We start from the raw sequence: 26,617 nt of genomic DNA on the forward strand, positions 1-26,617 counted from the left end.
CGTCCCCAGCGATGTCGCTGGTGAGATCTGCCTATGTGGCAGCTCACTAGCGACCACCTAGCGATGCACCAGCGATCCTGACCGTGTCATATCGCTAGTCAGGATCGCTGGTGCATCGCTAGGTTTAACTGTACCCTAAGGCTGGTTGGAAATCTTTACAAAATGTCACGTAGCAGAAACAATTATCTAATTAAAAGGATATTGGAGTTGAGCTTCTGCACCTGACAGAGGCCACTACACAGTGTACAGAAAGGTCTCAGCTGCGGATATTGTAGACATTTCTGGGGGACCCAGCACTCATACTCATCAGATAATGATGACCATCAATATCTAAAGGTACTGTCACACTTGGCGATATCGCTATAACTTGTGACGTTATAGCGATATTGCTAGCGATATCGCTGTGTCTGATACTTACCTACGACCTGCTCCCCCGCTGGTTATCGCTGATCGCGCGAGAACGTCCAGGACTGTTTCTCGTCGTCAGCTTCCTGTGGAAAGACGAGCGTGGAGCCGGGCGGGAGGACGTCAGGTTCGCCTAGTGTGACACAGGGTGGATACAAATCAATGTTTTTTTAAAAAAAAAATCAAAAAAAAAAAAAAAAACACGAATTTTTTTTATTTAAATCGGATTTTTTTCAATAAACTGCTTTTTGAGGAAAATATTTTACCATCCAAAGGTTCTTCCATCATGAGATAAAGCGGAGTTGTTTAACTCAGTAGAATAAAGGCTGTATATGTGTAACATTCACAATGCCATGCTCTTCCAGAGGTTTCTGTAGGATTAGTGGGCAGTTTCTCTCCTATATTATCACAGACGCTCGCTTTACTTACGCAGTTCTCAAAACTGAATTTGACTCCGCAGAGGTCCCAGCCTCTTCTTCACGGCAAAAATGTTACAACATGAACAGAGTTGAGAAAAAGACCTTAATCCTATTGTTCTACAAACCTATGAATACAGAATCAACCCCTTCAGTGCCAAGTCCAAGAAGTTAGACAATATGTTTCTGATTGTTTGGAGTGGAATAGATCTGCACAACACAAGAAGAATGTGAATCTAAGTGTGAGGAGGAGGAAGGGCAAGCAGACAAAGTGAAACTTTGAGCACAATACTGCAGCATAGCCACAGACAGACAAGTCTGGATCTGTTTGTGTGTACGATCTGAGGTTTATTACATTCTTTCCTTATAATGGCAGCAGGCCGTAAAAGAGACCCAGTTTGGGAATATTTTAATGAAGCTCCTTCGTCTATCGGTAAGGCAGGCATGCGTGCAAAATGCAAACGATGCAACAAAGAGATGCAAGGCCTGGTGGCGCGAATGAGGCAACATCATGAGAAGTGCGGTGATGAAGATGACCAAAGAAACACTTCTGAACAGGCAGGATCTTCAGGTTGGTAAACATTTTTATTGAATCCTATTTCTAAAGACTGAACTGTCATGTGTGAGAAAAATTATATTTCTTATTATTACTGCATGTTACTGTCATTTGGTACAGTTATGAAGAAAAACAAATATTCCTTTTGGGGCAGGGGCAGTGATGTGTTTTGTACAATAAGCAGGAATTGTATAAACAATAAAATAACAGCATTGACTTTTTTTGTTTAGGGGAATTCATGGATTCTGGAAACTATCCACCTCCAAGATCACCATCATCCTGTTCTACAGTTTCAGAGTTATCCATCCAGGATAGTGCTTCATTAGCAGCAGCAGCATCATCATCAGACACCCACAGCCACATATCACCATCACCCAAAAGGAAGAAAAAACCTTTACCTCCTGGAACCACCATAGATAGGTTTGTGATAAGAACTAGCAGATTAGAAAAAGAGTTGATTGATGAAAAAATTGCCCAGTTTATTTATGCAACAAACTCTTCTTTCCGTCTGACTGAGAACCCACATTTCATTAATATGGTTCAGTCACTGAGACCAGGATACAGTCCACCCAGCAGAGCTGATGTTGCAGGGAAACTGCTGGATCAAGTGTATGACAGAGAAATGGAGCAATGTGCAACAGCTCTGGAGGGTAAAATTGTTAACCTAAGTATTGATGGGTGGAGTAATGTCCACAATGATCCTATTGTATGTGCTTGTATAACAACAGAAGAAGGTAAAGTCTTCCTTGCACAAACAACTGATACGTCAGAAAATGCACACACAGCAGAATACTTACAAGAAGTGACAGTAAAAGCTATAACGACATGTGAACAAAAATTCAAATGTCTAGTACGCAGTTTGGTCACTGACAATGCTGCAAACGTATCCAAGATGAGAAGAGATTTAGAAGAGCAGGGAGGGAATACAAAGCTGCTAATAACATATGGTTGCAGTGCTCATTTGCTGCACCTCTTAGCCAAAGACTTAAGTGTTCCAGAAATAAAGGCTAATGTTGTTGAAATTGCTAAATACTTCCGTAATAATCATTTTGCTGCAGCAGCTCTGAAAAGGATGGGTGGAACCAAGCTAACACTCCCACAAGATGTTAGATGGAACTCTGTGGTGGACTGTTTTGAGCAGTATATCAAAAACTGGCCTATTCTGATGACACTTTGTGAAGAAAATCGAGATAAAATAGATGGCACTGTCACGGCCAAAATCCTCAACATTGGGCTTAAGAGAAATGTTGAACATATGCTGAGCTTCCTGAAACCCATCTCTCAAGCTTTAAACAAAATACAGAAAAATAGCTGTTTTATTGCGGATGCTGTTGAAATTTGGAAGGAACTGAGTGAACACTTAAAAACAGAACTACACATGGACAGAATTAAATTACAAGCAGTAAACAAACGAATGGGACAAGCACTGACTCCAGCTCATTTTTTGGCAAATATTGTCAATATCCAATATCAGGGTCAAAACCTAAGTGCTGAGGAAGAGGAGTTAGCTATGACATGGGTATCCAGCAATCATCCATCTTTAATGCCAACTATAATAAACTTCAGAGCTAAGGGGGAACCATTCAAGAAATATATGTTTGCTGAAGATATTTTAAGGAAGGTCACACCAGTAAACTGGTGGAAGTCACTTAAGCGCTTGGATTTAGAGACTGTTCAAGTAATGATTTCACTTTTAACAGCAGTAGCTTCTTCTGCAGGCGTTGAAAGAATATTCTCTTCCTTTGGACTCATTCATTCTAAATTGAGAAATCGGTTGGGACCCAATAAAGCAGGAAAGCTTGTTTTTCTTTTCCAGATTATGAATAGGAACAAAGAAGAAGGATTATTTTTCTCCTTCCTAAGTACAACAGAACAGTGGTGTCCAAATATGAATGATTAACCCATTAAACTGGGGAGAAAAACGTAATATAAAAAGTGATTCTAAAAATCTTCATCTACTTGCATGTTAAAGTAGCAAGAACTAGTTTAGGTAGAAACTTTGATTTAAATCACTGATTTAAATCAAGCCTTACTGACTAGTGATTTAAATCGTGATTTAAATCGTGATTTAAATCAGTTAGATTTAAATCAAATCCACCCTGGTGTGACAGGTAAGTAGCAACCCCCGACCGCTACGATGTCGCTGGTGAGATATGCCTGTGTGGCAGCTCACTAGCGACCACTTAGCGATGCACCAGCGATCCTGACCGCATCATATCGCTGGTCAGGATCGCTGGTGCATCGCTAAGTGTGACAGTACCTTAAGTGCTGGACAACCATTATAAACAATGGAAAAGTTTCATCAAGTATCCTGGAACATTCTTGCCTCCATTTTGCCAGGGATTTTTACCTTCCATTGCTGTCCCTTAAATTTAAATCTGCTCCTTCTTTGACTAAAAGCTCCACCATTTCTTGATGATTTTCAGTAACAGCGAGAATAAGTGGTGTACAGCCATCCTTAAAGAAAACAAAAGATGTTAGAACTGTGAGGGCCCAGGGTGGGGGGCACACTGAGCAGAGACTGCAGGGGAGGGGCACACTGAGCAGAGACTGCAGGGGAGGGGGGCACACTGAGCAGAGACTGCAGGGGAGGGGGGCACACTGAGCAGAGACTGCAGGAGGGGGGGCACACTGAGCAGAGACTGCAGGAGGGGGGGGCACACTGAGCAGAGACTGCAGGAGGGGGAGGCACACTGAGCAGAGACTGCAGGAGGGGGGGGGCACACTGAGCAGAGACTGCAGGAGGGGGGGCCACACTGAGCAGAGACTGCAGGAGGGGGGGGCCACACTGAGCAGAGACTGCAGGAGGGGGGGCCACACTGAGCAGAGACTGCAGGAGGGGGGGGCCACACTGAGCAGAGACTGCAGGAGGGGGGGGCCACACTGAGCAGAGACTGCAGGAGGGGGGGGCACACTGAGCAGAGACTGCAGGAGGGGGGGCACACTGAGCAGAGACTGCAGGAGGGGGGGGCACACTGAGCAGAGACTGCAGGAGGGGGGGGCACACTGAGCAGAGACTGCAGGAGGGGGGGGCACACTGAGCAGAGACTGCAGGAGGGGGGGCACACTGAGCAGAGACTGCAGGAGGGGGGGCACACTAAGCAAAGATAAAAACAAGCTTATGTCACTAAAAAAAAATAAAACATTTTAAATTAGACTGATAGCTGCAGCACAAGCAGATTTACCTTGTGGGGAAGCAAGACCATAAAGTATTACAGTGATTATGTAGGACAGGTACGCTTTAGGTGCAAGCTAGCAGGTTTCTGGGTCTATAACTTAACAGGTTAGCAAGTTTTCTTTTACCTACATTTAGTTAGGCATTTCTTGAGCAGAATTCAAGCAGATCGCCGCCCTATTTTCCAGAGTAGCACATTAATGGCAGGAATACTTGCCTGGCTATTCAAGAAACTGCACAAATCTAGAGTTTTCTCACTTTGGCTAAAGATGATGTAAAACAGGAGGACATACTAAAGTTTTTATCTTTCATGTACTCAAAGGTTTGAGGTGTTAAAAAGGAACAAATAGCTGACCTTATTCATTGCATTGATGTTGGCACCGTGCTCTAGGAGCTGAACTGCGATGGACATGGATGGAATAAGAGCAGCGAGATGAAGAGCAGCGTTCTCATTGAGGTCTACAACATTAGGATCGGCTTGATTTTCGAGCAATACGGTTACACAAGGTTCATGTTGACACTGAATAGCCTAGTAACAGAAAAGAGCATTACACACTCCCAACACACAAGTGCTCCATTCCTCATCAGATTCACACATACCTTCATCACTGGAGAGCGATTATCATTGTCACAAGCATTTAATTTCGCCTTGTTTTCTACTAACAGTTTCACCACATCCAGATGCCCATTTGCACAAGCAAGATGCAAAGGTGTCCTAAAAGAAAGAAAGTTTAGAATTGAACGAGGGTTGTACAAAAGCTAGAAAACAAAAGGTAAATGTTAGAAATAGTAGGGAATGAAACAGGGTTGTCCAAGTAGTGGACAACCCCTTGATGGTCTGCATTAATTAAATTGGAATACTTAAAGGGCTTTTCCCGCAATCAGGTTTATTCTTTTCTGATCTATGTACATTGGTTTAGTACATATGCTCCTTTCCCATGGCTGACACCCTGAAGCCCCCATACACAATGGACAACTGTCGGACGCGGAATTGCCATCTCGCCAATATAGTCCTTCTGCTTATCAATGGCAGTTATATAATACGGGCATGATATATGGTAGAAATGATATTTTGCCCCCAGTAAAATAATAACACTTATACTCACCTCAGGTGTGTCGACACTGGCTCTCTCAGGGAAAGCGTAACATTGTTATGTCACCCGCGACCCCTGCAGCCAATCAGCGTTGCCTTCACTCTCTTTACCTTCGGACATATCGCATACATCCAGAGAAAGTGAGAGAGCAGCAGCTCTGACTTCGTACGGATGTATGAGATTGTTCGAGTAGGGGGGACAACCCTTTACGAGTAGTAGACAACCCTTTCCGAGGGTTTTCTTGTTGTGTTTCAGCCACTGGGTGGTGTGAGCATTGTCTGACCGACTTGTTCACACTTGTGCATGTCACATATGTTTTTAATTCGTTTTTTCCTTGCTCCGCATGGTTTGGGAGACCCCACCCCTCCCCTGTGTGACATGCACATAAATGAGCTGTCTTACACCACAAGCCCATACACTAGGAGGCGCCTGTCTGTATCCTGTTCATTTAGACACTGTTCACATGTTCAGGTTTTAAATACATTAGATAGGGACTGCTTCGTGAAGGGTTACCGTGACGTGGTGAAGCGGCTTGGTATACATTTTTTGCAAAAAACGTATCGACTAAATACCCTGTATTTGTTATACAGCACTTGCTGATTACTGTCATGTTTTTACTGCAGAGTATTTTTTGCAAATTTGTCATTTTGTGTTTTCTTGTTGTGTTTTCGAGTAGTAGACAACCCTTTCAAGAGTTAATCCGACCTGGGAGATATAGTGTTTCTTCTACGCGGACACTGCATAAACACTTTAAAGAACAAGACATGACGCTAGGTCAAAAGTTGCCAATTTCTGCTCTTAGTTTATTCCTGCTTGTTTTCCTGAGTATTTCATTTTGTTTTTTTTTATAAATTTTCCATAAAGTTTGGTTTTGCTGTAATTGAACTGACCTGGAGAATCATATTACCAGGTCAATTCAATTTTACTGTAAAATGAACATGGTATAAAGAAAACCCAAAAAACTACGGTGAACTTGACATCTTTTTTTCATATTAATTGCATTTTTTTTTCTTGTTATTCAGTAAATTACTGTATGATAAAATTAGTGGTGTCATTCAAAACTACAACTTGTCCAAAAAGAAAAAAAAGAGACCAGGCATATCAGGCGCACAACCAAGGCAATAGAAAAAAAATGTATACAAATATATAAATTTTATTCAAAGACAGGAAAACTCACAATAAAAACAATTAAAAAGAAAGGCACACCCCTAATGGTCCCATATGGCTGTGGTACTTCACAATACAATATCATTTGCAGAAAACACACATATCCAAATGTAGAGTAAAGCTACAACTTGTCCATCAAAAGTTACGTCTCTTAGAAAAATGGGAGGAAAAATAAAAAGCACAAGAACGGAAAATCAACCAGTCATGCAATGTTTTCTGACTATAATTTTGATTGACTCCACAGCATTGGCCATGAATAACAGACAGGCTGGGGTCTGACTCCTGAGACCACCTTTGATAGCCCCTTCATAGCTCTGTACGCTGGGAGTTGATAGTGCTTGGCAGGGCTGTGGAGTTGGTAAACCAAACCTCCGACTCCTCAATTTCCATGACACTGACTCCACCAAAATGGGCTCCAACTCCCACTCCACAGACCTGCCAGGGCAGTGGAGTTGGTAAGCCAAACCTCCGACTCCTCAATTTCCATGACACCGAGTCCACCAAAATGGGCTCCAACTCCCACTCCACAGACCTGCCAGGGCAGTGGAGTTGGTAAGCCAAACCTCCAACTCCTCAAATTCTATGATACCGAATCGGACTCCACCAAAATGGGCTCCAACTCCCACTCCACAGCCCCGGTGCTTAGCATTTCAGTGCAGTTCCTGTCACCTGAATAGGGCTGATCCGCACCAGACATAGCCACTATTACACAAGTCCATGTATCAGGGGGTCCTTCAGGGAAGAGCAGCTCTATAATGTGACTAATGTAGAGGCCTCTCCCTCTTGAATTGCATGGACAAACAATACAACATTTCAGGGGAAAACTATGGCTGGCTGGCATCTTTACAAAAAGATAATGGACAAGGGAAAAGTGCAACATATTTATAGGGAAAATTCCTTGTGTAAATGAATATAGTCTAAGGTCACAGTCAAATTTTCCAGGCAGATTTGAACGCAGAAAAACCACAGCGCAATGCAGCGCCAGCTAAGCTAATGAGACTCTAAAAATCTCATCAATGCGTTTTGGGAATTTTACGCTCATAAATTGACCAGCAATGTCAATTCTTTGTGCAGATTTCACTCTTGACCTATGTTCACATGCTGCGTTTTTTGCTGCAGGCCAAACCTGCTGACTAGGCAGCAAGGAAGCTGCTACAAAAATCAGGTTTTGCTACATTTTTGCTGCGTTTTTAGTGTCTCTTGCATATGCTGATATAGTGCCCCCCCCCAAAAAAAAAAAAAAAAAAAAAAAAAAAAAAAAACATGCTGCAGCTTCCTTAGGTTTTTGCATCAGAGCCTGATAACTGCATTTTTTGCTGCATTTCTGCACTTACTTGTTGCTTTCTATGGGTGAAAAATGCTGCAAAAACGTTGAAAGAAGGGACATGCTGCAGTTTTAAAAAACGAAGCCGTTTTCTAATTCAGTAACAAAAAAAAACACTGTGTATGAGATTTCTGAAATCTCATAGCTTTTGCTGGTACCGTAAACCGCAGCTTAAAATTTGCATGAAAAAAAACAGCAAAAAAAAGCGATGTGTGAACAAAGCCTTACAATGCATAAGATGAAATTGTCAACACATGTGGATTTTGATGCAGAAATGAACATCATGTACACAAATAGGTCTAAAATTTCTGCTTCCAGGAGGAAAAGCTGCACTTTAGGCAAATTGGATTTGATTTTTATTTAGACAGTCCAACCCCTTCCTCGACAGCATCTCTTCTTGAGGGTGATCATAAACAAGATGGGAAGCTCTAGGCCTAGAGTCTAGGGGGTGTTTACAGTGTAATTTGTTTTGTTTGTTTGTTTTTTCAAAAATTTTTAATCACAGCAAAATTGTGACATTTTTGATGTAGATTTGCATTACAAAGCAGATACAGTTATAAAAATAAATCTAAAATATACAAAATGTTGGAAGTCTATATAAACATGATCTAAAACAAATAGGGTCAACATGACACTGATGGACAATGCAGATCACTGGAATGTGAGGACGCCAAACAAGAAGATCGATTGTTGGAGCAGACATACAAGTGCAGATAAACCAGCACCTTGGACAATGGACAAGAGTTTGGATTGTGGTTGCCATGCCGACGTATACAGGGAAGATGCGGGGGAACTTCTACCATGAGGATGTTACTAGTGACTCCCTATAGCCACATAGTAACCGGATACCAAAGTAATCCGATTATGATTTATTAGGATTGAAGGCCTAACCTAATTCCACCCCTCCACGCAGAGATGGCCACTTTACTGCAGCCAGGCCCTCGTCACATCACACTATGGATTTACACTGCAGTCACCCTATGGAAAGGGCACACTGCACGGCTTACCTTTCTGCTTCCTATGAGGGTCTATATCCCATTACATGGCTATACAGTGGGACAATCACAGTCTGACCAATGCAACACACTGGGCTAATACAGAGTTTTAGAATTATGGGATGTATAGTGCAAATATTCTACACTGAGAAGGCCCTCACCTAGCAAATTGCCTTCTTTGCTCATACCTCCCTGCGCTTGCAGTCAGTGAATGGGAATATTCTTGCTTGAATCCACCCATCTTGTACCAATTGGATAGGAGAAAAGTGGCTGACTGGTGGATTCCGCCAACGGTCCCGAGATCTGGGACCTGCAGAGCCTCACAGGCATGTGCACCATTGCTCTATTCATTGCATACAGGACTGCGGGAGGTGGCACAGGTTGGGATAGTCACAGGTCTATTCCTATCTAGAATGCCTCCAAAATCCTGGAGTATGGAGGTCGCATACAGCGGGACATTATGGCTCCACAACTGCACAGGTGACCGATCACTGCAGCCGTCTATCAAGGAGCACACGACTACAAGCTCACTGATCCAGTGCCCCGGCTGGCAGCATTAAAGAGACAATACCTCTGGCCTGAGCTGTCAGTCAGGAGAGCACAGCACCCCCAGCACCACAAAGCTGGGGCTCACACCTGCAAACAGAACATGGGACAACCCCTTTAAAAAGAAAAAAGGGGTATTCCGATCTCTGAGATTCTATCTCAATATGTAGTAAGAGTAATGATAATATTAGCAAATACCTCCAAAATGTAGTATAGTTCTTCTGATTCGCTCTGTCACTTACCCCATGTGCAGGGCACTGCAATAGCTTAGATATCCATGTTTACAACAACTAACTGTCACTGTATGAGTGGTCATAGCCCTGGATATCTAAGCTACTGCAACGTCCTGCACACGGGGAAAGCAACATAGCGAATCAGAAGAACTATACTACATTTCTAATTGGAGGTATTTGCTAATATTATTACACCTACTACATATTGGGACAGGATCTTGGAGATGGGAATACCCCTTTCAACAATAAGAGTGTTGCATTATTATTACTATTATTATTGAAGAAATACAACGTTGGTTGCTAACTGCCTAATCGGAAAGTCGCTATCTGTGATGTACAGGCTGCCACAAGCTTCCTGATCCAAATTCGACAGACTCATATGCCAATATACATTATGTATTTATTCATATATGCCTATGAAGATGTTCAGCTCAGGTCAGGAGACATGGGGATGATCCACACATTACAGATAGCAACCCAAGGAGGTTGGGTTCAGAAGGCCGGATCACGAAAAATTATATAAACAGAAAAGAAATAACCACGGGAGGGACATGGGAAGGATGGGCCGTTTGTTTTCACCATATATAAAAGAAAGTAACATTGCTGTACTGGATGCATTGCACCACAAGGCCAAACCCCCTTAAGGCCAAGTTCACACTAGTCATTTTTTTTCTGCAGCAAAACCTGATCTCTTGGCAGGAAAGAAGCTGTTTTCCTTGGCGTTTCTTGCTGCAGTTTTGGCATGCTAGATTTGTTTCTTGTGCATACTGATGAAATTTAGTGTTGGGAAAAAAAAGTCCTATTCCATAGAATCAGGTTTTGGCACAAAAAAATAATGCATCAAAAGCCGATCGCTGCGTTTTGTCACCACCCATTCATTTCAGTGGGTGAAAAACGCTGAAAGCAGTGACGTGCTCCACTGTGCAAAAAACATGTAAAGCACAAAATCCTGATGACGAAAAACTGTGTGTGCCTGAGATTTCGGAAATGTCATAGACTTGGCTGGTACTGGAAAACCCAACGGAAAATGGGCATAAAAAATGCTGCAAAAACGCCCAGTGTGAACGTAGCCCAAAAGTGCATTTCTCTTTCATATTAGGGTACGTGCAGACGATCCGGAAGTGGCAGCGCTGTGGGCACAACATATGCTCACTGCGTCCAGAGCGCTGCCGGCTATCCTCCGCGATCACTGAGCCGTGCGGAGTCACTGCGTCCAATACATGCTATGGGTAACAATTTATCTGGAGATACGCCGTATGTCCGTCTCTGCGGGTGATCCGTGGGCGTCTGTGGACGCATAGTGGGCATGGGATCTCTAGAAATCCCACCCACTGTACTGCAACATCTGGACACTGCACAAGCACACAGCGTCCGACCCGCAGCGATTACTGACCGTGGGCACCGACCCTTAGGGGCAGATGGTCTGTATACAGATGAATGAAACGTCCAGCAAATAACTGCAGCTGGTGCAGATGATAATAATAACCGTTACTTTTATATAGCCGCAGCCCTTTACAGACATCACCATCGCTGTCCCCATTGGGGCTCACAATCTACATCCCTGGCAGTATAGAAGGAAACCCACACAAACCCAGGGAGAACATACAAACTCCTGCAGATGTTGTCCTTGGTGGGATGCAGTGCTAACCACTGAGCCGCCCCACAGCCCAGTGCATCATTGTGGGAGGGCATGCTGGACCTTGTGGTTCCCCTCGCTCACCTGTTCTCCTTGTCCACCTGGTTGACGTCCTGCTTGTGCAGCAGCTGCCTGATCTTGGCCACATCCCCGGAGGAGGCCGCCCGGTGCACCTTGCTCAGCTCCTTCTCCTTCAGCTCGTAGCCGGCGGACTGGACGCTGCCGGTCTCCGATGTGCTGGAGGGGGGGCCGCTCTTCTTCTTCTTCCTCCCGAACCCGAATATCTTCTTCATCGCCGCCCCCTATAAGAGTTGCTGCAGCCTGAGGGGAGAAGCGCTGGGGACAAGAGCAGCCTGGGCTATAGCGCAGCCTCACACGGAGCGGAGTACACAAGAGCGCTCCATACCGAGAGCATTGCCTCAGCCAGCACAACAACACCCCGCCGCCTGCACCGTGCCCACCGACCCCACGGCAGTGCACCAGCCAGCTACCAGTTGCTAGCTACTCTCCGCCCTCCCCCAAGCGTCGCACGGTTACTATAGGCAAGAACCAATCAGAAGCGGCTTGGGTAAAGCAGCGCCGTGTACAGCCGGAGCTCCGCCTACACCCAAGGGTTGATGCGAGGCTGGATTGGTCACGTGATAGCTTAGCAGGCAGAGGACTTCTTCCGTGTGCAGAGCGCATGCGTGGCAGCTTCTGTGTGACGGTAATGTTAACTTTGGCTGGCTGCACTTCTATAATGCTGAGGAGAATTCTACAGGTGGGGAAATGTCTGCACAGTGAAGAAATGGCGGGTAACACAGCTATAGAGGAGCTCTAGTAGACTTATAGCTAGTGTTGAGCGATACCATCCGATACCCTAAAATATCGGATCGGATGGTATCGGCCCGATACGAAAAAAGTATCGGGTATCGCCGATTCCGATACCGGAAGTCCCTTTCAAGTCTATGGGACTTCCGGTATTGGAATAAGAAAAACCCTTTTCTGTCCTTGTACAGCCTCTCGGGGGGATGTACGGACCTTCCGGGGGTCTGTGCCGACTGCCGGGGGTCTGTGCCGGACTGCCGGGGGGCTGAGCAGGCTGCGGGGGTCTGTGCAGGATCGTCCGATGGGACTACAAGTCCCATCGGGCGATGCCTGCTACCATGACGGTGATTGACACATTAGCCAATGATGGGACAGTAGTAGTCCCATCATCCGGACTATGTGTTGAATGTAAGAAAAAAAAAAATACATACTACATACATACTACATACATGCAACATATATACCACATGCATGCAACATGCATACTACATACAGTGGGGCAAAAAAGTATTTAGTCAGTCAGCAATAGTGCAAGTTCCACCACTTAAAAAGATGAGAGGCGTCTGTAATTTACATCATAGGTAGACCTCAACTATGGGAGACAAACTGAGAAAAAAAAATCCAGAAAATCACATTTTGTGATTTTTTTTCATTTTATTTGCATATTATGGTGGAAAATAAGTATTTGGTCAGAAACAAAATTTCATCTCAATACTTTGTGATATATCCTTTGTTGGCAATGACAGAGGTCAAACGTTTTCTGTAAGTCTTCACAAGGTTGCCACACACTGTTGTTGGTATGTTGGCCCATTCCTCCATGCAGATCTCCTCTAGAGCAGTGATGTTTTTGGCTTTTCGCTTGGCAACACGGACTTTCAACTCCCTCCAAAGGTTTTCTATTGGGTTGAGATCTGGAGACTGGCTAGGCCACTCCAGGACCTTGAAATGCTTCTTACGAAGCCACTCCTTCGTTGCCCTGGCGGTGTGCTTTGGATCATTGTCATGTTGAAAGACCCAGCCACGTTTCATATTCAATGCCCTTGCTGATGGAAGGAGGTTTGCACTCAAAATCTCACGATACATGGCCCCATTCATTCTTTCATGTACCTGGAACAGTCGTCCTGGCCCCTTTGCAGAGAAACAGCCCCAAAGCATGATGTTTCCACCACCATGCTTTACAGTAGGTATGGTGTTTGATGGATGCAACTCAGTATTCTTTTTCCTCCAAACACGACAAGTTGTGTTTCTACCAAACAGTTCCAGTTTGGTTTCATCAGACCATAGGACATTCTCCCAAAACTCCTCTGGATCATCCAAATGTTCTCTAGCAAACTTCAGACGGGCCCGGACATGTACAGGCTTAAGCAGTGGGACACGTCTGGCACTGCAGGATCTGAGTCCATGGTGGCGTAGTGTGTTACTTATGGTAGGCTTTGTTACATTGGTCCCAGCTCTCTGCAGTTCATTCACTAGGTCCCCCCGCGTGGTTCTGGGATTTTTGCTCACCGTTCTTGTGATCATTCTGACCCCACGGGGTGGGATTTTGCGTGGAGCACCAGATCGAGGGAGATTATCAGTGGTCTTGTATGTCTTCCATTTTCTAATTATTGCTCCCACAGTTGATTTCTTCACTCCAAGCTGGTTGGCTATTGCAGATTCAGTCTTCCCAACCTGGTGCAGGGCTACAGTTTTGTTTCTGGTGTCCTTTGACAGCTCTTTGGTCTTCACCATAGTGGAGTTTGGAGTCAGACTGTTTGAGGGTGTGCACAGGTGTCTTTTTATACTGATAACAAGTTTAAACAGGTGCCATTACTACAGGTAATGAGTGGAGGAAAGAGGAGACTCTTAAAGAAGAAGTTACAGGTCTGTGAGAGCCAGAAATCTTGATTGCTTGTTTCTGACCAAATACTTATTTTCCACCATAATATGCAAATAAAATGAAAAAAAAAACAGACAATGTGATTTTCTGGATTTTTTTTTCTCAGTTTGTCTCCCATAGTTGAGGTCTACCTATGATGTAAATTACAGACGCCTCTCATCTTTTTAAGTGGTGGAACTTGCACTATTGCTGACTGACTAAATACTTTTTTGCCCCACTGTATATACCACATATATACTACATGCATGCAACATACATACATACAACATATATACTACATGCATGCAACATGCATACTACATATATACCACATATACCGGGGGGTCTGTGCCGACTGTCCGGGGGTCTGTGCCAACTGCCCGGGGGTCTGTACCGGCCTGCCATGGGGCTGTGCTGGCCTGCCGGTGGGCTGTACCGACTGTCCGGGGGTCTGTGCAGGCTGCGGGAGTCTGTACCGGCCTGCCGGGGGTCTGTACCGGCCTGCCGGGGGGCTGTGCCCGACTGCCTGGGAGTCTGTACCGGCCTGCCGGGGGTCTGTACCGGCCTGCCGGGGGTCTGTACCGGCCTGCCGGGGGGCTGTGCCGACTGTCCGGGGGGCTGTGCCGACTGTCCGGGGGTCTGTGCAGGCTGCGGGGGTCTGTGCAGGCATCGTCCAATGGGACTACAAGTCCCATCGGGCGATGCCTGCTACCATGACGGTGATTGACACATTAGCCAATGATGGGACAGTAGTAGTCCCATCATCCGGCCTATGTGTTGAATGTAAGAAAAAAAAAAAAATACATACATACTACATGCTACATACATACTACATACATACATACTACATACATACTACATACATGCTACATACATGCAACATATATACTACATGCATGCAACATACATACTGCATATATACCACATGCATGCAACATACATACTGCATATATACCACATGCATGCAACATGCATACTACATATATACCACATGCATGCAACATACATACTGCATATATACCACATGCATGCAACATGCATACTGCATATATACCACATATATACTACATGCATGCAACATACATACATACAACATATATACTACATGCAACATGCATACTACATATATACCACATATACCGGGGGGCTGTGCCAACTGCCCGGGGGTCTGTACCGGCCTGCCGTGGGGCTGTGCTGGCCTGCCGGTGGGCTGTACCGACTGTCCGGGGGTCTGTGCAGGCTGCGGGAGTCTGTACCGGCCTGACGGGGGGCTGTGCCGGCCTGCCGGTGGTCTGTACCGACTGTCCGGGGGTCTGAGCGGACTGCCGGGGGTCTGTACCGGCCTGCCGGGGGTCTGTGCCGACTGTCCGGGGGTCTGTGCAGGCTGCGGGGGTCTGTGCAGGCATCGTCCAATGGGACTACAAGTCCCATCGGGCGATGCCTGCTACCATGACTGTGATTGACACATTAGCCAATGATGGGACAGTAGTAGTCCCATCATCCGGCCTATGTGTTGAATGTAAGAAAAAAAAATACATACTACATGCTACATACATGCAACATATATACTACATGCATGCAACATACATACATACTGCATATATACCACATGCATGCAACATACATACTACATATATACTACATGCATGCAACATGCATGCTACATATATACCACATATATACTACATGCATGCAACATACATACATACAACATATATACTACATGCATGCAACATGCATGCTACATATATACCACATATACCGGGGGTCTGTGCCGACTGTCCGGGTGTCTGTACCGGCCTGCCGGGGGGCTGTGCCGGCCTGCCGGGGGGCTGTGCCGACTGTCCGGGGGTCTGTGCAGGCTGCGGGGGTCTGTGCAGGCATCGTCCGATGGGACTACAAGTCCCATCGGGCGATGCCTGCTACCATGACGGTGATTGACACATTAGCCAATACATACTACATGCATACCACATACATGCTACATGCATGCAACATATATACTACATGCATGCAACATACATACATCCTGCATATATACCACATGCATGCAACATGCATACTACATATATACCACATACAGTGGGGCAAAAAAGTATTTAGTCAGTCAGCAATAGTGCAAGTTCCACCACTTAAAAAGATGAGAGGCGTCTGTAATTTACATCATAGGTAGACCTCAACTATGGGAGACAAACTGAGAAAAAAAAATCCAGAAAATCACATTGTCTGTTTTTTTTTCATTTTATTTGCATATTATGGTGGAAAATAAGTATTTGGTCAGAAACAAAATTTAATCTCAATACTTTGTGATATATCCTTTGTTGGCAATGACAGAGGTCAAACGTTTTCTGTAAGTCTTCACAAGGTTGCCACACACTGTTGTTGGTATGTTGGCCCATTCCTCCATGCAGATCTCCTCTAGAGCAGTGATGTTTTTGGCTTTTCGCTTGGCAACACGGACTTTCAACTCCCTCCAAAGGTTTTCTATAGGGTTGAGATCTGGAGACTGGCTAGGCCACTCCAGGACCTTGAAATGCTTCTTACGAAGCCACTCCTTCGTTGCCCTGGCGGTGTGCTTTGGATCATTGTCATGTTGAAAGACCCAGCCACGTTTCATCTTCAATGCCCTTGCTGATGAAAGGAGGTTTGCACTCAAAATCTCACGATACATGGCCCCATTCATTCTTTCATGTACCCGGATCAGTCGTCCTAGCCCCTTTGCAGAGAAACAGCCCCAAAGCATGATGTTTCCACCACCATGCTTTACAGTAGGTATGGTGTTTGATGGATGCAACTCAGTATTCTTTTTCCTCCAAACACGACAAGTTGTGTTTCTACCAAACAGTTCCAGTTTGGTTTCATCAGACCATAGGACATTCTCCCAAAACTCCTCTGGATCATCCAAATGATCTCTAGCAAACTTCAGACGGGCCCGGACATGTACAGGCTTAAAGCAGTGGGACACGTCTGGCACTGCAGGATCTGAGTCCATGGTGGTGTAGTGTGTTACTTATGGTAGGCCTTGTTACATTGGTCCCAGCTCTCTGCAGTTCATTCACTAGGTCCCCCCGTGTGGTTCTGGGATTTTTGCTCACCGTTCTTGTGATCATTCTGACCCCACGGGGTGGGATTTTGCGTGGAGCACCAGATCGAGGGAGATTATGAGTGGTCTTGTATGTCTTCCATTTTCTAATTATTGCTCCCACAGTTGATTTCTTCACTCCAAGCTGGTTGGCTATTGCAGATTCAGTCTTCCCAGCCTGGTGCAGGGCTACAATTTTGTTTCTGGTGTCCTTTGACAGCTCTTTGGTCTTCACCATAGTGGAGTTTGGAGTCAGACTGTTTGAGGGTGTGCACAGGTGTCTTTTTATACTGATAACAAGTTTAAACAGGTGCCATTACTACAGGTAATGAGTGGAGGAAAGAGGAGACTCTTAAAGAAGAAGTTACAGGTCTGTGAGAGCCAGAAATCTTGATTGCTTGTTTCTGACCAAATACTTATTTTCCACCATAATATGCAAATAAAATGAAAAAAAACAGACAATGTGATTTTCTGGATTTTTTTTTCTCAGTTTGTCTCCCATAGTTGAGGTCTACCTATGATGTAAATTACAGACGCCTCTCATCTTTTTAAGTGGTGGAACTTGCACTATTGCTGACTGACTAAATACTTTTTTGCCCCACTGTATATACTACATGCATGCAACATACATACAACATATATACTACTTGCATGCAACATGCATACTACATATATACCACATATATACTACATGCATGCAACATACATACAACATATATACTACATGCATGCAACATGCATACTACATATATACCACATATATACTACATGCATGCAACATACATATATACTACATAGAGAAAACCAAAAGCAAAACACAAAACAAATATCCTGGAATAAAAAAGTAAAAAAATATATTGCAAAAATTGCATGAAGGTAGTAATAATAGTAATAATAAGGGTATTTAGTTAACATAATTTTGATCAAAATAATGTAGAAGCCATCCCGCCACGTCACGGCAACCCTTGTGGGACAGTCCTAACTCTTGTATTTAAAACCTTTCCACTTGTCAAGTGACGTAAATGTGAACAAGGACAGAGGGACTGAACCACCAGTAATAGTATAGGCCAGACAGGATGGATTTTCCAACTCAGAAACAGGGCGGTCACACCCTTATATGCACAGAATGCACAATGAAACAAATGGGAAACTGGGTCTGAGCAGAAAAAGTAAATTAATGTGCATGCAAAATGTAATTGCATATGAACACATGACCTTTACACAGAGAAAACCAAAAGCAAAACACAAAACAAATATCCTGGAATAAAAAAGTAAAAAAATATATTGCAAAAATTGCATGAAGGTAGTAATAATAGTAATAATAAGGGTATTTAGTTAACATAATTTTGATCAAAATAATGTAGAAGCCATCCCGCCACGTCACGGCAACCCTTGTGGGACAGTCCTAACTCTTGTATTTAAAACCTTTCCACTTGTCAAGTGACGTAAATGTGAACAAGGACAGAGGGACTGAACCACCAGTAATAGTATAGGCCAGACAGGATGGATTTTCCAACTCAGAAACAGGGCGGTCACACCCTTATATGCACAGAATGCACAATGAAACAAATGGGAAACTGGGTCTGAGCAGAAAAAGTAAATTAATGTGCATGCAAAATGTAATTGCATATGAACACATGACCTTTACACAGAGAAAACCAAAAGCAAAACACAAAACAAATATCCTGGAATAAAAAAGTAAAAAAATATATTGCAAAAATTGCATGAAGGTAGTAATAATAGTAATAATAAGGGTATTTAGTTAACATAATTTTGATCAAAATAATGTAGAAGCCATCCCGCCACGTCACGGCAACCCTTGTGGGACAGTCCTAACTCTTGTATTTAAAACCTTTCCACTTGTCAAGTGACGTAAATGTGAACAAGGACAGAGGGACTGAACCACCAGTAATAGTATAGGCCAGACAGGATGGATTTTCCAACTCAGAAACAGGGCGGTCACACCCTTATATGCACAGAATGCACAATGAAACAAATGGGAAACTGGGTCTGAGCAGAAAAAGTAAATTAATGTGCATGCAAAATGTAATTGCATATGAACACATGACCTTTACACAGAGAAAACCAAAAGCAAAACACAAAACAAATATCCTGGAATAAAAAAGTAAAAAAATATATTGCAAAAATTGCATGAAGGTAGTAATAATAGTAATAATAAGGGTATTTAGTTAACATAATTTTGATCAAAATAATGTAGAAGCCATCCCGCCACGTCACGGCAACCCTTGTGGGACAGTCCTAACTCTTGTATTTAAAACCTTTCCACTTGTCAAGTGACGTAAATGTGAACAAGGACAGAGGGACTGAACCACCAGTAATAGTATAGGCCAGACAGGATGGATTTTCCAACTCAGAAACAGGGCGGTCACACCCTTATATGCACAGAATGCACAATGAAACAAATGGGAAACTGGGTCTGAGCAGAAAAAGTAAATTAATGTGCATGCAAAATGTAATTGCATATGAACACATGACCTTTACACAGAGAAAACCAAAAGCAAAACACAAAACAAATATCCTGGAATAAAAAAGTAAAAAAATATATTGCAAAAATTGCATGAAGGTAGTAATAATAGTAATAATAAGGGTATTTAGTTAACATAATTTTGATCAAAATAATGTAGAAGCCATCCCGCCACGTCACGGCAACCCTTGTGGGACAGTCCTAACTCTTGTATTTAAAACCTTTCCACTTGTCAAGTGACGTAAATGTGAACAAGGACAGAGGGACTGAACCACCAGTAATAGTATAGGCCAGACAGGATGGATTTTCCAACTCAGAAACAGGGCGGTCACACCCTTATATGCACAGAATGCACAATGAAACAAATGGGAAACTGGGTCTGAGCAGAAAAAGTAAATTAATGTGCATGCAAAATGTAATTGCATATGAACACATGACCTTTACACAGAGAAAACCAAAAGCAAAACACAAAACAAATATCCTGGAATAAAAAAGTAAAAAAATATATTGCAAAAATTGCATGAAGGTAGTAATAATAGTAATAATAAGGGTATTTAGTTAACATAATTTTGATCAAAATAATGTAGAAGCCATCCCGCCACGTCACGGCAACCCTTGTGGGACAGTCCTAACTCTTGTATTTAAAACCTTTCCACTTGTCAAGTGACGTAAATGTGAACAAGGACAGAGGGACTGAACCACCAGTAATAGTATAGGCCAGACACGATGGATTTTCCAACTCAGAAACAGGGCGGTCACACCCTTATATGCACAGAATGCACAATGAAACAAATGGGAAACTGGGTCTGAGCAGAAAAAGTAAATTAATGTGCATGCAAAATGTAATTGCATATGAACACATGACCTTTACACAGAGAAAACCAAAAGCAAAACACAAAACAAATATCCTGGAATAAAAAAGTAAAAAAATATATTGCAAAAATTGCATGAAGGTAGTAATAATAGTAATAATAAGGGTATTTAGTTAACATAATTTTGATCAAAATAATGTAGAAGCCATCCCGCCACGTCACGGCAACCCTTGTGGGACAGTCCTAACTCTTGTATTTAAAACCTTTCCACTTGTCAAGTGACGTAAATGTGAACAAGGACAGAGGGACTGAACCACCAGTAATAGTATAGGCCAGACACGATGGATTTTCCAACTCAGAAACAGGGCGGTCACACCCTTATATGCACAGAATGCACAATGAAACAAATGGGAAACTGGGTCTGAGCAGAAAAAGTAAATTAATGTGCATGCAAAATGTAATTGCATATGAACACATGACCTTTACACAGAGAAAACCAAAAGCAAAACACAAAACAAATATCCTGGAATAAAAAAGTAAAAAAATATATTGCAAAAATTGCATGAAGGTAGTAATAATAGTAATAATAAGGGTATTTAGTTAACATAATTTTGATCAAAATAATGTAGAAGCCATCCCGCCACGTCACGGCAACCCTTGTGGGACAGTCCTAACTCTTGTATTTAAAACCTTTCCACTTGTCAAGTGACGTAAATGTGAACAAGGACAGAGGGACTGAACCACCAGTAATAGTATAGGCCAGACAGGATGGATTTTCCAACTCAGAAACAGGGCGGTCACACCCTTATATGCACAGAATGCACAATGAAACAAATGGGAAACTGGGTCTGAGCAGAAAAAGTAAATTAATGTGCATGCAAAATGTAATTGCATATGAACACATGACCTTTACACAGAGAAAACCAAAAGCAAAACACAAAACAAATATCCTGGAATAAAAAAGTAAAAAAATATATTGCAAAAATTGCATGAAGGTAGTAATAATAGTAATAATAAGGGTATTTAGTTAACATAATTTTGATCAAAATAATGTAGAAGCCATCCCGCCACGTCACGGCAACCCTTGTGGGACAGTCCTAACTCTTGTATTTAAAACCTTTCCACTTGTCAAGTGACGTAAATGTGAACAAGGACAGAGGGACTGAACCACCAGTAATAGTATAGGCCAGACAGGATGGATTTTCCAACTCAGAAACAGGGCGGTCACACCCTTATATGCACAGAATGCACAATGAAACAAATGGGAAACTGGGTCTGAGCAGAAAAAGTAAATTAATGTGCATGCAAAATGTAATTGCATATGAACACATGACCTTTACACAGAGAAAACCAAAAGCAAAACACAAAACAAATATCCTGGAATAAAAAAGTAAAAAAATATATTGCAAAAATTGCATGAAGGTAGTAATAATAGTAATAATAAGGGTATTTAGTTAACATAATTTTGATCAAAATAATGTAGAAGCCATCCCGCCACGTCACGGCAACCCTTGTGGGACAGTCCTAACTCTTGTATTTAAAACCTTTCCACTTGTCAAGTGACGTAAATGTGAACAAGGACAGAGGGACTGAACCACCAGTAATAGTATAGGCCAGACAGGATGGATTTTCCAACTCAGAAACAGGGCGGTCACACCCTTATATGCACAGAATGCACAATGAAACAAATGGGAAACTGGGTCTGAGCAGAAAAAGTAAATTAATGTGCATGCAAAATGTAATTGCATATGAACACATGACCTTTACACAGAGAAAACCAAAAGCAAAACACAAAACAAATATCCTGGAATAAAAAAGTAAAAAAATATATTGCAAAAATTGCATGAAGGTAGTAATAATAGTAATAATAAGGGTATTTAGTTAACATAATTTTGATCAAAATAATGTAGAAGCCATCCCGCCACGTCACGGCAACCCTTGTGGGACAGTCCTAACTCTTGTATTTAAAACCTTTCCACTTGTCAAGTGACGTAAATGTGAACAAGGACAGAGGGACTGAACCACCAGTAATAGTATAGGCCAGACAGGATGGATTTTCCAACTCAGAAACAGGGCGGTCACACCCTTATATGCACAGAATGCACAATGAAACAAATGGGAAACTGGGTCTGAGCAGAAAAAGTAAATTAATGTGCATGCAAAATGTAATTGCATATGAACACATGACCTTTACACAGAGAAAACCAAAAGCAAAACACAAAACAAATATCCTGGAATAAAAAAGTAAAAAAATATATTGCAAAAATTGCATGAAGGTAGTAATAATAGTAATAATAAGGGTATTTAGTTAACATAATTTTGATCAAAATAATGTAGAAGCCATCCCGCCACGTCACGGCAACCCTTGTGGGACAGTCCTAACTCTTGTATTACATGCATGCAACATACATACAACATATATACTACTTGCATGCAACATGCATACTACATATATACCACATATATACTACATGCATGCAACATACATACAACATATATACTACATGCATGCAACATGCATACTACATATATACCACATATATACTACATGCATGCAACATACATATATACTACATGCAACATATATACTACATGCATGCAACATACATACAACATATATACTACATGCATGCAACATGCATACTACATATATACCACATATATACTACATGCATGCAACATACAACATATATACTACATGCATGCAACATGCATACTACATATACCACACATATACTACATGCATGCAACATACATACAACATATATACTACATACATGCATACTACATATATACCACATATATACTACATGCATGCAACATACATATATACTACATGCATGCATACTACATATATACTACATGCATGCAACATACATATATACTACATGCATGCAACATGCATACTACATGCATGCAACATACATACAACATATACTACATGCATGCAACATGCATACTACATATATACCACATATATACTACACGCATGCAACATATATACAACATGCATACTACATATATACTACATGCATGCAACATACATACTACATATATACCACATGCATGCAACATGCATACTATATATTTACCACATATATACTACATGCATGCAACATATATATAATACATATATACTACATGCAACATACATACTACATACATACTACATATATACCACATGCATGCAACATGCATACTACATATATACTACATGCATGCAACATACATATATACTACATACAATACATTCATACAATACATACATATAGACATACAGTACATATAACATAGAGTACATACTCACCATCACTTGTCACTTTGATCCCCGAAGCCATTGTCGTCTATGGAATAAATATTAAAATAACAAAGCACCAATATACTCACACAGCAATGCCATAAAGTGAGACTAGGGACTTTTTTTTTTTTTACAGTGGCGGAGGAATACAGGGCAGAAGGATACCTACCTCCCGACACTGGTTTCCTGGAGCCCGTAGAGAACGGTAGCATCAGCTGATGCTGCTGTTCTCCACGCAAGATCGTCGTGGGACACCCGTGGACTTCTGCGGATCAGGGGTGAGTATATTGGCGCTTTGTTATTTTAATATTTATTCCATAGACGACAATGGCTTCGGGGATCAAAGTAACAAGTGATGGTGAGTATGTACTCTATGTTATATGTAGTATACACTCACTGGCCACTTTATTAGGTACACCTGTCCAACTGTGTGTTAAGACTTAATTTCTAATCAGCCAATCACATGGCAGCAACTCAGTGCATTTAGGCATGTAGACATGGTCAAGACAATCTCCTGCAGTTCAAACCGAGCATCAGTATGGGGAAGAAAGGTGATTTGAGTGCCTTTGAACGTGGCATGATTGTTGGTGCCAGAAGGGCTGGTCTGAGAATTTCAGAAACTGCTGATCTACTGGGATTTTCACGCACAACCATCTCTAGGGTTTACAGAGAATGGTCCGAAAAAGAAAAAAAATCCAGTGAGCGGCAGTTCTGTGGCCGGAAATGCCATGTTGATGCCAGAGGTCAGAGGAGAATGGGCAGACTGGTTCGAGCTGATAGAAAGGCAACAGTGACTCAAATTGCCACCCGTTACAGCCAAGGTAGGCAGAAGAGCATCTCTGAACGCACAGTGCGTCGAACTTTGAGGCAGATGGGCTACAGCAGCAGAAGACCACACTGGGTACCACTCCTCTCAGCTAAGAACAGGAAACTGAGGCTACAATTTGCACAAGCTCATCGAAATTGGACAGTAGAAGATTGGAAAAACGTTGCCTGGTCTGATGAGTCTCGATTTCTGCTGCGACATTCGGATGGTAGGGTCAGAATTTGGCGTAAACAACATGAAAGCATGGATCCATCCTGCCTTGTATCAACGGTTCAGGCTGGTGGTGGTGGTGTCATGGTGTGGGGAATTTTTTCTGGGCACTCTTTGGGCCCCTTGGTACCAATTGAGCATCGTTGCAACGCCACAGCCTACCTGAGTATTGTTGCTGACCATGTCCATCCCTTTATGACCACAATGTACCCAACATCTGATGGCTACTTTCAGCAGGATAATGCGCCATGTCATAAAGCTCGAATCATCTCAGATTGGTTTCTTGAACATGACAATGAGTTTACTGTACTCAAATGGCCTCCTCAGTCACCAGATCTCAATCCAATAGAGCATCTTTGGGATGTGGTGGAACGGGAGATTCGCATCAGGGATGTGCAGCCGACAAATCTGCGCCAACTGTGTGATGCCATCATGTCAATGTGGTCCAAAATCTCTGAGGAATGCTTCCAGCACCTTGTTGAATCTCTGCCACGAAGAATTGAGGCAGTTCTGAAGGCAAAAGGGGGTCCAACCCCTTACTAGCATGGTGTACCTAATAAAGTGGCCAGTGAGTGTATATGTAGCATGCATGTTGCATGCATGTGGTATATGTAGTATGTATGTTGCATGTAGTATATATGTATTACATATATGTTGCATGCATGTAGTATATATGTAGTATATAGGTATGTTGCATGCATGTAGTATATATGTGGTATATATAGTATGCATGTTGCATGCATGAGGTATATGTAGTATGTATGTTGCATGCATGTAGTATATATGTAGTATGCATGTAGTATATATGTATGTTGCATGCATGTAGTATATATGCATGTTGCATGCATGTAGTATATATGTAGTATGCATGTTGCATGTAGTATATATGTATGTTGCATGCATGTAGTATATATGTGGTATATGTGTAGTATGCATGTTGCATGCATGTAGTATATATGTTGTATGTATGTTGCATGCATGTAGTATATATGTGGTATATATGTAGTATGCATGTTGCATGCATGTAGTATATATGTTGTATATATGTATGTTGCATGCATGTGGTATATATGTAGTATGCATGTAGTATATATGTAGTATGTATGTTGCATGCATGTAGTATATATTTAGTATGTATGTTGCATGCATGTAGTATATATGTAGTATGTATGTTGCATGTAGTATATATGTTGTATATATGTATGTTGCATGCATGTGGTATATATGTAGTATGCATGTAGTATATATGTAGTATGCATGTAGTTTGCTTGTAGTATATATGTATGTTGCATGGATGTAGTATATATGTAGTATGTATGTTGCATGTAGTATATATGTAGTATATATGTACGTTGCATGCATGTAGTATATATGTGGTATATATGTAGTATGTATGTATGTTGCATGCATGTAGTATGTGTGTAGCATGTATGTAGTATGTATGTAGCATGTAGTATATATGTAGTATGTTTTTTTTTTTTTTTTTACATTCAACACATAGGCCGGATGATGGCACTACTACTGTCCCATCATTGGCTAATGTGTCAATCACCGTCATGGTAGCAGGCATCGCCAGATGGGACTTGTAGTCCCATCGGACGATGCTGCACAGACCCCCGCAGCCTGCTCAGACCCCCCGGACAGTCGGTATAGACCACCGGCAGGCCGGCACAGCCCCCTGGCGGGCCGGTA

At 42.4% G+C, this 26,617-nt stretch overlaps 1 protein-coding gene and 1 long non-coding RNA gene across 8 annotated transcripts in view; one reads left to right on the forward strand and one right to left on the reverse strand.

Annotated features, from left to right (window-relative positions):
- ANKRD26 (ankyrin repeat domain containing 26) overlaps positions 1-12,026 on the reverse strand; it is a 202,187-nt gene extending 190,161 nt beyond the window's left edge. For 5 of the 7 annotated variants that reach the window (XM_073573365.1, XM_073573364.1, XM_073573360.1 and 2 more), the window contains exons 1-4: positions 11,632-12,025; positions 5,153-5,267; positions 4,908-5,081; positions 3,728-3,834 (exon numbers count right to left, since the gene is read on the reverse strand). In XM_073573365.1, the coding sequence (XP_073429466.1) occupies positions 3,728-3,834; positions 4,908-5,081; positions 5,153-5,267; positions 11,632-11,840 (605 nt within the window). In that variant the 5' untranslated portion in view covers positions 11,841-12,025. Of the gene's footprint in view, positions 1-3,727; positions 3,835-4,907; positions 5,082-5,152; positions 5,268-11,631 lie in introns of all 7 variants that reach the window. The other 2 variants (XM_073573361.1, XM_073573366.1) reach the window with 2 other exon arrangements.
- Positions 12,027-12,184: 158 nt separating this feature from the next.
- The window catches only part of LOC141087674 (uncharacterized), a 29,258-nt gene continuing 14,825 nt past the window's right edge, over positions 12,185-26,617 (forward strand). The window contains exon 1 of the long non-coding RNA XR_012231712.1: positions 12,185-12,253. This is a non-coding gene — a long non-coding RNA (uncharacterized lncRNA). The remainder of the gene's footprint in view (positions 12,254-26,617) is intronic.

Source organism: Dendrobates tinctorius, unplaced genomic scaffold (genome assembly GCF_039654945.1).
Source record: "Dendrobates tinctorius isolate UK_male_01 unplaced genomic scaffold, ASM3965494v1 ptg000035l, whole genome shotgun sequence".
NCBI classification, from domain to species: Eukaryota; Metazoa; Chordata; class Amphibia; order Anura; family Dendrobatidae; genus Dendrobates; species Dendrobates tinctorius.